At 32.8% G+C, this 13,117-nt stretch overlaps 1 protein-coding gene and 1 pseudogene across 1 annotated transcript; one reads left to right on the top strand and one right to left on the bottom strand.

Annotated features, from left to right (window-relative positions):
* Positions 1–165: 165 nt before the first annotated feature.
* LOC123924328 (cytochrome c oxidase assembly protein COX15) lies at positions 166–4,209 on the bottom strand. The gene is made up of 7 exons (XM_045977184.1): positions 3,859–4,209; positions 2,351–2,649; positions 1,821–2,046; positions 1,487–1,732; positions 1,264–1,374; positions 762–893; positions 166–562 (listed from the first exon to the last, which is right to left on the bottom strand). The coding sequence occupies exons 1-7, from the start codon at positions 4,048–4,050 to the stop codon at positions 377–379; spliced, it is 1,392 nt and encodes a 463-aa protein (XP_045833140.1). The 5' UTR covers positions 4,051–4,209; the 3' UTR covers positions 166–376.
* A 6,085-nt stretch (positions 4,210–10,294) lies between these two features.
* On the top strand, positions 10,295–11,474 carry LOC123920754 (annotated as a pseudogene).
* Positions 11,475–13,117: the final 1,643 nt, after the last annotated feature.

The raw sequence follows: 13,117 nt of genomic DNA on the forward strand, positions 1-13,117 counted from the left end.
AACTTGGAGTTTCCAATTTCAAACATTTCTGAAAAGTCAATAGCTTGTAGCTGACATTGATGCTATCATCATGCATAAATAATATTCAACTTCATTTTAAAAAATATATATAATATTCAACTTGGAAAATTTTCTGTTCCTTAAACAAGTCATTCTAGACTTCCGTTCCGTGAAAAAGTATTACTTTACATAATGATTTGCTGCACTAATTTTCAGCATCAATTACATAAATGTAGATGATATTATTAACAGATGAATTGTATCATCATGATTTTTTCAGGCTTCAAATGTACAAACCAATTAAAGAAGATCCCGACAATGGACAATTAGAAAAGGAGCTCAACACAATGCTTAGCCTGAAAATAATAATAATAGTCTAAACTCTTGTATATTTGTTTGCCTTGACAACTACAGGCAGAGATTTGAGAAGGGTCGAGGATGGCCTTCGGACTGTGTGATTAAGCAGTAACATAAACGTCAGAAGCGTTAAGGCTCCAGCTTGATGCGCAGTACCCAAAGAAACAGGTACATATGAAAGAAGGGTCGAAATTCCCAAGGTGACCTGTAGCCATACAAACAAAATTATAATTAAAAATATATCTAGCAATAGATGTTACTATAAACTTTATGCATCAATATAAAGAAGATGGAGCAACAGGTTTGATGTTTGAGTATTCAGCTCATAAGAGTCCCAACAATATTCACTATTCAACGATAAATGGTACTACAGATCACATAAAAATGGAAATCGAAATAATAACCTGAAGAGATGCCATGCCAAAGACGCCTCCGATCACAGACCGTACTGCAGGATGTATGTCCAGTTTTCTTGTTGACAACCATAAGGCACTCACTGAAATTAGGGTGGCAGTTGCAAGGATCCGGTGATTGAGCTGTAAAAACAAAACATGTAATAAAATTTAAACTTAATCACGATTTAAACATATTAGGATTTAAACTTTGTCTGTAGAAATAAATGAAAGAATTGCTGATATCTACGATTTAAACTTTGTAAAAATATTTGTAGAAACAAATGAAAGAATTGCTGATATCTACGATTTAAACTTTGTCTGTAAAACCACAGTTACGAGGACAAATTTATTGCTAATTTACTGCCTGCAAAAAAGTACTTGCGAATACTTCCTTTGTTTCAAATTTCTCAACGCTCGAAGAGATAATAAAAGGGCAACCAAAAAACACAAGTGAAGAAACAAAGGTACTGCAATTTTTAATTTTCCATCAATAAATGAGCATAGATATTACCTGTACAGTCGATGTATTCTCAAAGAAATTTCGAATCAGAGGTTTCATTTCAAGAATGTCTTCTGGGATCCATGTATCACCCATCTTCGGAAAAGTATTAAATGCATGCCCCTGGCAATCAACATGTAAACAGAATGATTATTTTTCACCCTCATCAACAACTCAATTATCATTTCAAGTGCAAATAAAATAGGCATCAAAGTTATTGAACAAGCTAACATACAGCATCATTTCCTGCAACAAATGCACCAGAGACAGCAGTAAGACCGACGAGTAGGCTGACAGGCAACGCAAATCTCTTCACTTTAGCTGCCCCACGGACCCACGTTAGTGATTCAGCAGGTGGCTCAGGCATAACAACAGAAAGTGCTGTCCAAAAGAGTCCGCAGTAAATAGCAAATGCTGATGTAAGGTGAGCTGCAAGACGATAGGGGCTTACTCTTGGCTGAGAATATTCAGTTGTCGGTTCCTGAGAAAGGAAAACACTATTAGAATCTGGATGTCTGATCAACTGGACTTGAAACGAACAGATGATAGTATTTTCTTTATGTTCGAACCTCTAATCCACTTTTAACCATCCACCAGCCGATGAGACCCTGCGCGGCACCGAGGCCAAATAAAGCAGAGACTCTCAGTCCTAATCTTAATGTAATATACCCTTTATGGAGAAAATATGAATACGGTAAAGCAAACATAATTCCCAGTGCCCTCCCCCACATACGGTGTCCATATTCCATCCAATATATGAACTTGAATTCTTCAATCTTCATCCCTTTGTTAACACTGCAAGAAGTATGCAACAAACCATTATCGTAATATTTATAAAAACAATTACAGTTCTTTCAGACTAAGAGTCAGTTCACTTCCATTCCTCTTACTTTTTTAATTGATACATAAGAAACAAGCTTGTTCATTTACACGGTTCTAGAAAGCTGATAAATCATTATCCATTTTATCTTACTAATTATCATCTTCATAGCATTAAGCACACAATTAGTTAAGTCTTTCTTACATCAATCAAGTTTTGAAGAGACTTAATGAAAACTAGATGTCTACAAAATGTTTACAACAAATGTTTGCACTTTACCGTTTGTATTCAGGTGACTGCTGATACTTTTCAAACTCTTGCAACCACGCTTCATCTGTCAAAGGAGGGAACTCACCCGTGAATTTCCAATCAGTCATTGAAAGACCGGATCTAGTGAGTCTCGTTAAACCCCCAAGTATAACCATGCTAAACACCCATGCGGCAGAGCCAAATAGCCATATTCCAACCGCCTTCTGGGCCTGGGAACCTCCTGTCACGAGCAGCTTCAACCCCTCCTTATGTTTGGCCCCAGCAGACACCGTCTTAGAAAAGTTCCTAATGAATGGCACATGATGACCCTAAGAGCACCATAACTTTTTTCTCAGAACTTGCATAACTAACTGCATGTACAAAGCATTCACACAATGCAATGGAGATAAGCTCTCCAGGATAACTATGAAAACAGTTTGACACTATTTTATTTTTTGTTATAGAAATAACTTATACATAAGCACTTATATGATAAGTGTTAATGCTATAGACACTTAATTAAGTAGTTTATCCAAACAAGTTCATGTAAACCCAATTGTGGCAGCCCTTACATACTTTACATGATCTTTGATATTGCATGTTATATGATTATGCATCAAAAATAACGTTCATCCTTATATCTTGTTGTTTAAAACTTCCACAACTGCAATTTTACTAATCAGATAACTTTAGTTTTTACCTACTTTTCTTATCCTGGATCACCATTTGATTTGATAACCATCATATTAAAAATAGATATATGCTAAAAAAACAACTTTGCATTTATGCCCAAAAATTATATTTTTCCACAAATCAACTTTGCATTTATGCCCAAAAATTATATTTTTCCATAAATTATTGCAATTGCGAGGTATGTGAATATAGTTGGTCATCAAATTCACAACTTTACCATATGAATCAACTAATTGAAGAGTCTCAAATCACAGGATCAACTATGAGTAAGGATTTCAATTGGATGATTAATTTAAATAAAGACTAAAAACCCATTTTGGTCTCACAATTTCCCTACAATGCAATTTAGTCTCTCATAAAAAACAGTACCCAAATTAGTCCTTACAACTATATGTGCCAGATTAAAGGGATGACGTATCGTCATCACCGGACACATGAGCAATCAACTAGTCAAATATGGGTCAAAATTATCAAACGATCATTGGCATTTAATTGTAAGGACAAAGGACTAATTTAGATATATGTTTTTTTTTTGTATGAGGACTAAATTGGGTCCTTACCGGATCAAAATGAGTCTTTTATTTAGTATTGAATAAAAAGAACAAAGACCTAATTTGATCCTAAAAATTTAGTCTTTCATAAATAATTACAATTGGGTGTAATAATTGGTCATCAAATTCATGAATCTGATATCACAGTAACAACTATTGAGTAAAGAGTTCATCTGGGTATTTAATCAAACTAAAAATAAACAATAAAAATCACAAATTTAATAATAAAAATCATAAATTTAACAATAAATTATATAAATGCATAGATATAAATCGAAGGAAGAGTAAAGTAACCTTATGAGTAAAATGGGATCGGAAAGTATGAAAAAATTGGGTGGAAACAGAAGGGTTGAATGAGTGTTGTTGAATGGAAGGATTAGAGAAAGGAATCGACGACGTCGTTTTCCTTCCTGCTGTGAGTTTCTGAATGAAACATGCTTCTTTGCTGCGCTTCAAGATTGAACCAATTGCTCCTCTACCAAACATCTCTCTCTGGGTTTACAGTGTACGCAATTTGGAGGGTTTAAGCAAAGGTTTTGACAAAACTATTGTCGTTTTATGTGCTTTCGACGTGTCGTTTTCTATGCCTAGTGTATAGTCCATCTAAACTAACTAGTAATATTGTGAATGTGAAGTGTACTTTGCAATTTCTCTAGTAAATAATAATTGGTTTAAATATTGTTTGTCAAAAAAAAAATTGATTTAAATTTAATTTTTTTTTGAGAAATTGGTTTAAATATTAATCTATGTAATTACGTCGCATCATTTTGGTATTGATCCCTGCATATATTTTTTTTTTGGTTTGGGTTCTTGTAATTTATTTTGGTATTGGTCACTGCATATCTTCTCCTTCTTTCATGAGAGAAAAGATTAAAGTTCTCTCTAATAATATACTTCATCCGGTCCAAAATATAAGCAAATATGAGTCAAAGAAACTTGATGTATTTGGTTTTAAATTTGGACCAAATACATTCACTTTTGTTGACCAAATTTTGCTTATATTTTGGGACAAAGGAGTATTCTAAATATGACACCGCATATATATAAAGGAGTATTCTAAATATGACACGTTAGCAACGTGTATGAAGTAGAAATCAAACTCACAATCTCCTTATTGATTATACCTGACTAGTCCCACACCCGTGCGATGCACGGGTATTATGCGGTATTTTATATTGTAATGTTGAAAAATCATTCGTATAAATTGAAACAATAAGTATTATGAAAATTATAATAATAACATCAATAACAACAAAATAATAATAATAAAAAAAGTGATGTAAATATAAGATAGATATTAAAGATGTGTTTATACATTTCGAAAAAATTACAATGGATCATATTGCATCTACCAAAATAAGTATGTAATCCATAAATTGTCATGTCGCTATGAAAACAGTTTGTGGTCATACTCATACATTGTGCATTTGATTCTTAATTGGACACTATAATTTAATATATAGTATAAAAGATTAATTAGTGCGTATAATTTAGTAAAACCTATTATTATTAGTTGAGTTGGTGTATAATGAAAAATCATAGGTATATAAATGTATGCATATGAAAAAGTGTATAGAGATGACAATGATGTAAGTAGAAGTGATGTGACATTATTGGGTGGTTTAATTGAATATAAGTGACTGACGTGGATTAGGGTTAGATTAGTGGTTGCACAACTATCTAGGAATTATATATATAGATATGACACCGCATATATATTTGTCATTGATGGTCACGAGAGGCATCTAAATATACGATATAGGAGCTGAAAAACTTTCCCTCTATTGGATCATCGTTAAGAGATTTAGATTGCACTCATTATTTATTTATAACATATCAACCCTTATTAAGCCATATATATATATATATGAGTTTAATTGTTATGCACCGTCGGTGTAAATTTTTTTTGCACATACATTCAATGACGCGTTGTCACATCATTTAATGAATGTGACACATCATGTGTTTTTAATTACCATACATGATGTGTCGATATATTATTGAACGCATGTGCAAAATAACTTTAGACTGACGGTGCATATAAATTAAATTCTATATATATATATATATATATATATATATATATATACATGTTAGCAAAAATATATCCAATAAGTGATGTCATATCATTAATGAATATGTCACATCATAAACAAATGACAAAAATGAGATGATGGTAGGGATCTTAGGATTGTTGTACCCAAACAAATAAAAAATGTTAAAATTTGATTCTACTTTTTTATTTGATCCCATTTGTTACAACTTCTTTAATGAAATAATTCACTTTTAAAATTTTTCATTTGATAAATCTTTCATAGTAGAGCTGCCACCCCCTCCCTTCTGAATACTAGTTTTCTCTTTTGTTCATCCAGGGGTGATTTTATAATCAATTTTTGATCTAAAATCACCCCTCTGAATTGTTTTCTCTTTCCTTTTCATTAAAATAAGTGATTATTCACACGGATTTGTTTCTTCGTTTTTGTTTTTTAAGTTTGTCGTCGTCTTGTGCGGCATTGTGTTTGACGTCGTCTTGTGCGACGTTGTGTTTGACGTTGTCTTGTGCGGCGTTTGTTGGTAGTTCATTTTAGTATGGTATTTCGTTGATTCAATTGACATATCTACCTCAACTAATTACAGATCTGATGAAGACTTGAACGTCACGTTGCAGATCCGGGAGTATGAAGATTCCGGTTACTTTTATTTTGTCATATTTGTAGGCACTTTCATGATGCCGTTGTATGCTATTAACCTATGTCCTGCAAGATTGTTTGTAGATTCATCTTTTTTCAGTTTTTAGCAATCTTGAATTTGTAATGATCGATGCACTTTCAATTTGAATGAATGAATCCATATTTTTTTAGTAAAAAAAATAAAATTTCATTTGACAAAAACATTTGCCGAACTTTAAATTACTAATTAATTATTTGACAACATTTTTCTAAACAGATAATCAAATGTTCGATTTCTAACTCCTATAGATGAAAAAAATTCAATAAAATAAAAAAAATTCATCTTAGTGGCTAAAAAATCCACCTTAAAGGTGAATAAGTGGAGCGTCACGAGTTCGAACCCGAACCCTTGACACATAGTATAATGTCCTTACCAACTGAGCTAAGCTAACCGACACAATCTATCCACAAATTTATCAGTAACGGAGTGAATACTTTATATCATATCATGGATTTATCCCAAAGAGGGTAAAGAAGGAATGTTGATATTTTGGTCCAATTTCTCACATTTGTTTTTGTTTTTGGTATTAATTTTTTTTGGCTTATTTAATCCCTTTCCCTCCAAAATTACCCGAATCACGGTAGGCTAAAGTTAGCACCCATAGCGCACGGCTTATCCTTCACACCCTAAAACATTCAAAATCAAGAAAATACAAAGCAAAGCTTCATATTCAAGTTTATTAAACCATAGGTACGTTTTCTCACCACGATTTGATTTTGATGCTAAAATGTACACGAACACTTTGTTCCGATGGTTTCGACATTCGAGCACATTTTTTGATTACTGTAATGTTTGTTTTCCGATTCTAAAGCCAAAATTACTTCTCAGTTTATTACTGCTTCACTGATTCCGTGAATATGTGTTGTTCAAAAAGAATATGTAAAATTTTGGATGTGGCCTCAGAGGTAGCTCGCACGAATGGTTTGGATTGCATAACACTGGAAGGTTTGTCTAGCTTTTTGCAAGGGTCTACTTAGTGTGGATGATAAAGTCGTTGTTTATCTCCTTACAGGTGATCAAGTAAGCAAAAATGGTAGTATTATGACCGGAGGATTTTATGATCACAGACGAGCAAAATTGAAGTTTATGAATATCATTAAGCAGACGGCCGACAGCATTCACATTAGAGAGAACGAATTGGAGCAAGTTAAATTTCAGATACAAGATATCCTTTAATGTTTGTGTTAATAAACATTGCTTGTAGGAGAAATCACTTGTTGATGTCCAGAATCAGATTGAACAGCTTAAGGCTAGCAGCATTGCTATGAAAAAAGCCGAGATGGGCACAGATCTCATTGATCATTTAACACCAGAGGAAAATAAACTTTTGTCAGATTTGAACCCTGAAATAAAAGACATTAAGGAGAAGTTTGTTGCTTGCAAGACTGATCTCATTGAGGTTATTGGGCGAACTATACTGAGTTTCATAATAAGCAAAAAATCTACATGCTCAAAAAAAATAAACCGAGTTTCTTATCATCGCAATTTTTTGTTAAATATTCACAAATATAGGGTTTATAATTTTCCAGGTAGTAAGTATAATAAACAAAATCGTGGAATTAGTCCCAACAGGACAGTTAGTATACTTGATTTACGTAAAAAAAAATAAAAATAAACAAAATCTTTAGTCTTTCAAATAAAAAACTCAAAGTCCAAGAGATTTCAAGCATTCACATGATAAAAATGAAGCAATTTAATTCTCAGAAAAGCTTCTTTCAAGATCAGCCAATCTCAAAAAAGAGACAGATACCAAAACCGTTTTAAGGTTCTCATCTTCCCTTCTGCTCTTGAAAGTTTCTCCAAAAAATTATGAGTCTGTTTGATAAAATAAAATGTATTCGGTAAAAAGTTTTTCTTTCCGGTTTAAAGATTTATTTGAGATGGTATTTTAAGTAGCGTTTGAACTTATAGCTCATAACATTTTATTTTTTATTCAAATTTTAACCTTATTATTTAAATTTTATTATAGCGTTAATTTGTACTTACAACAACTAAATTTATTACACTTTAATATCATTCTACTAGCTTTTTACCTATAATATTCTTAGAATTGAGATGGGTCTAACTCATCCTTAAAAAACCGGCTTGTAAGGTGAGAATTGTCATCGCTTATAAATACATATTCAAGCCATCTTGCAAGCGATGTGAGACTTCTTTAACAAAACTATCGGTGACAATACATCACCTAGCTTATAAGCTAATTTATCTCAACTATCAACTAGTTTTTCAATTATCAACTAGTTTGTAATTTTTTACCAAACAAAGCCAAAGTCTCTAAAGATCAGCCTTTTCTCAATATTAAACTTGATTGTTTCTCTCATAAAATAAAGTGAATGGAATAAAAGTCCCTCGCAGAGAATGTATATGGGAGGAAAAATAATATGATGCCTTTGGTCCTTAAACATGCACCTCAAATGATCTCTAGTCCCTTTTTTTTTTTTTTTTTCTGCTTTGAGTATTTTGGTGGTTTGTTGTTTTCCGGTGTCTTTTCTAGTGTTTTTTAGATATATCTTTATTTTATTTTTCAGTATTTTTAGTACTCATATTCTGTATTATGACTGTTTTCTTCGTTATATATATTTATCTATTTGCTTTTAAAAAAAAAACTCTAGTGCTTAGATTGAATAGTAAGACCATTTTCATGACTGGTACTCATAGGATTAAAATAATATTGTAACCGGATAATATATTTTTTTAATGGAAAATATATGACATATTATATATTAAAATAAAAAATGAAATTTGTATAAGAGAAGGTTCAGAGTAACAAAGAGGTACTAGACTTCACCAAAACCCAACAATATATGTCTACAATAATACAGGAAAATAAACAGACAAATAAAAATACAAGAAAACACCAACAAACTAGAACCTCTCAAAATCACTTTCATGAGAAGAAGAATGCCCCTCATGAAGAGAGAGTCAATGATCAACCACAAGTAAAGACAAAACAACAAGAGAGCCTCCAATCCTTCTGGTCCATCGAGACCCAACACGATATCTCAACAAACTCTATCGATTCCACCATAACGTAAGGTGGATACCCATCTTGTAAAAAAAATAGGGGTAGCCAGAGTTTTTACCTAGAAACCACTTAATATCTATGATATATATTTTCATGGACAAATGTTCATCGTCTCGCCCAATCTCTGCGTTCTCTCTCAAATTACCGTCGCCTTTAACGCACCAACACATTTATCGAAATAGACAAATTACACTAGTAAACCTTATAATTAAAACACAAAAAAAAAAATCCGGAATAAATTTTTATCCGGCCAAAATTTTCTTCTTAGCTTGGAAAAATATAATGAGACTAAATTCTCATTACAGTCTATATATAGAGCTCCTATATTTAAATTTTAACCATAGTCGAAGTCCGTAAAAATTTTAAACTTGGGGTATATCTAGCCCGTTTTTGTCAAAAATTCGTAGAAAATTATCTTTAAATTCTAACATGACAAAAACATTTCATAAAACATACTTAAAATGATTTTACGAGTGAAGGGAACACATGTTTGTGTGTGCTCGGTTGCGCTTGGAATGGAAGACGTAACAACAAACAAAGAGACGGAGAAGTAAAATGTTTGACTGACACGGTTATTTTTTAATTTGAATTTTTAGGTTAATGGATTTTTTTTATCGACTTACATAATTACATTACATTCAAAATTGCAAGATTCCGTTAAATTGAATAGAGAAGTGATCAAGTAGGTTAGTTAGTTAGTTAGATAGATAGTAGTAAGTTAGTCGGTTTTTGGATTCTTATTACCGTTAAAAAAATATTTGTAATAACAGCTGAAATTTAAAAATGTATCTAAACAAAATCTAATGGGACATTCTTTATACCGTTATAAATCTTGTGTCCAAATTTGTTTCAATAAGTAATAGGTTCAGTAAACACCAGTTAACTCATCATCATCATCACCACACAAAATAAAAACACTTGTTAATTTCTCAAGTCCTTTCATTAATCAATCTCACTGAAGCTGTGTCCAAGAAGATGGCTAATGCAAATGTTAGCAACTACGTAAATCATGATATCACCTTGGCTGTTTTGTCCAAATTACCTCTCAAATCTTTGTTTCGGTTTAGTTGTGTACACAAATCATGGTCTCTTTTGTTTGAAAACTCTCTTTTCATGTCCATGTTCCGAAGGAATTTTTTGTCTAACAATTGTTCATACTACAATGATACATCTCTCATTCTACATCATATAACACCATTGTATTACAATGAAAAATTTGAATTTGAATTGTGCTCTCTTGTTGGGCAAAGGTTTGAGAACAAGAACCCATTAAATTGGCCAATTCCAATTACTGAGTATCCAATTGATTTCAATCTTTATGGCTTTTCAAACGTTAAAGGAGTTCTCTGTTTTGAAGATAAAGTTGGGTTTGATGGTATTCGTTCTCTTGAAGAAGTGGGGAAAATTGTCTTTTGGAATCCAACGACCGGTGAATTCAAGATCACACCTCCTAGTCCGTTTGTATCTGAACCTCCTGGATGCTATCCTCAACTCCGTCTTCACGGTTTCGGTTACGACCAAAGTACCGGTGACTATAAGGTGATTCGACACATATCATTTTCTCTCCTAAGCGAGACTGATGAGGTAGGGAAAGATCCATGTCATCCCCCCTTGTGGGAGACATATTCTCTCAAAAATAATTCTTGGAGAAAAGTTGATCAGGATATGCCTACACAATATCACGGTAGTGTCGGTGTTCAAGTATACATGGATGGAGCGTGTCATTGGTGGGGTGAGGGTGAAACACCCAATGAGGTTCATTTGGTGTCATTTTTCTTGAGCAATGATGTTTATGAGAAAACATCCATACCTACAAACATGGATGGTGGCACTGATACTAGAGTCATGTTCAGACACTTGGACGTGTTAAATGGGTCAATCGCGTGGATTTCAAATTATGCCCAGGCGAATACTTTTCACATATCAATTTTAGGTGAAAGAATCTTGGACCAAACTCTTCATTGTTGAACCATCATCCTTCGTTGAGCATCCTATTGGAATGGGTAAGAACGGCAGTATATTCTTTAGGAAAAAAGATGATGAACTAGTTTGGTTTAGTTTAACCACCCATGAAATTGAAGAGCTTGGTGTTAAAGGAGGGAGAAGTTGCAAGACAATAGTTTACAAGGAAAGCTTTCTACAGATTGAAATGTAGTTGTAATGCTATGGATTGATTGATTTTTTACTTACTGCTCATAAAACAAAAAAGAATCTCAATTGACAGAAATACGCTCTGGTTATTGTTTTTGTAATTCTCTGTTTTTTAATGCAATTCAAGACTATGCTTGCTCTGGTTATTGTTTTTGTAATTCTCTGTTTTTTAATGCAATTCAAGACTATGCTTGCTTTGGTTATATTTATGTAGTTCTCTGTTTTTAATTCAATTCAAGACTATGCTTGCTCTGGTTATGTTTATGTAGTTCTCTGTTTTTAATTCAATTCAAGACCATGCTTGCTCTGGTTATGTTTATGTAGTTCTCTGTTTTTAATGCAATTAAAGACTATGCTTGCTTGACCCAAATTAAGTTTCTATTTTTATATATTTATCTGCGTCTTCTTTCGTTCGTTTTTTTAATATTCTATAACACCAACAAATGTATGAATATTTTGAAACAACCATCAAATCAAATGTATGAAGAATCAGTATGTTACAAACACATTTTAACACAGAACCTTTATGATATATTTTGAAACAGAGTCATCAAATGTATGAATATGTGTTCACAAACACAATACCAATTCCTCTCAATTCTGAAAAGGGTTTTATATTACTCATTCACAAACAAGGACTTTAAACCTCATCCAAAAATCATAATTATGTAGTAGATAGAAGACCTCTTTTAAAGGCCAAAGAGATATTGATGTTCAATCGGCATAAAATAGAAGGTTCTTCTTGGTTTGACCTTTGCTACTAATTGACACTTTCTTTCTTCCCCAAACAAATTAATCACTAACATTTGTCTATACAAATTTATTGTTTTTTTTTTCCGAAGGGGACTAGGCAGATAGACCGTGAGAATTTGCAGGTGAGGGGAGTAAAGAACAATTTACTTGTATCCGTGTCACCATTGTCTTCTTCATAAGCAACGGATTTCAAGTCCTCTTCATTACCATTATTCTAACAGTTATTTGCCACTCCCTATTTCTGCATATGTGGAGGATAGCCATGCTTTTTGAAGCATTGATCTATAACATGGTTTATCATGCCACAGTGAGTGCAGAGTTTGTTCCCTTTACCTCTACCTCTACCATTTGAGGATCTTCCTCCACGATCACCCTACCACGTGAATAATTTGACCCTCCACCATTAGGTTCATAACCAGAGGCAGCAAGAACCTTGGATTCATAAAAAAAGAGCAATGACTGTCTTTCTTGTTGTACAAGTAATGAGTAAACCTTGCCTATATTGGAAGAGGCTCCATTAACATGATTTGTGACCTTACAACAGAATACTGATCATTTAAGCCCTTAAGAAATCGAATTACTTGGTCACTATCTTTGTATTCACGCTTCTTTTCAATAGCTTTACAATTATCAATGCAAGAAGTTTCAGGAATGAGGCGAAAATTATCAAGCTCTTGCCATAGTTTCTTCATTTTAGTGTAATAAGCAGAGATAGTACTATCACCTTGCTTGAGTGTGTAAATCTCTTCTTGAATGTCTGAGATCTTGAACACATCACCATGCTAGAACCGATCTCTAAGTTCTTTCCAAATATGTGTAAAAATAAATATATCACAAAACCCAAACTTTGATTAGAAATATAATCTCTTTGACATAAAAATTAAACACTTGGCA

The sequence above is a fragment of the Trifolium pratense genome, linkage group LG4 (genome assembly GCF_020283565.1).
Source record: "Trifolium pratense cultivar HEN17-A07 linkage group LG4, ARS_RC_1.1, whole genome shotgun sequence".
Lineage (NCBI taxonomy): Eukaryota > Viridiplantae > Streptophyta > Magnoliopsida > Fabales > Fabaceae > Trifolium > Trifolium pratense.

Excerpts from the sequence above, each read along its gene's own strand:
- LOC123924328 (XM_045977184.1), bottom strand. The coding sequence starts at position 4,050 with ATGTTTGGTAGAGGAGCAATTGGTTCAATCTTGAAGCGCAGCAAAGAA. Across the intron at positions 2,650-3,858 it reads GATCCCATTTTACTCATAAG|GGTCATCATGTGCCATTCAT; the intron begins GTTACTTTACTC and ends TGGTGCTCTTAG. Across the intron at positions 1,375-1,486 it reads TTGTTGCAGGAAATGATGCT|GGGCATGCATTTAATACTTT; the intron begins GTATGTTAGCTT and ends GTTGATTGCCAG.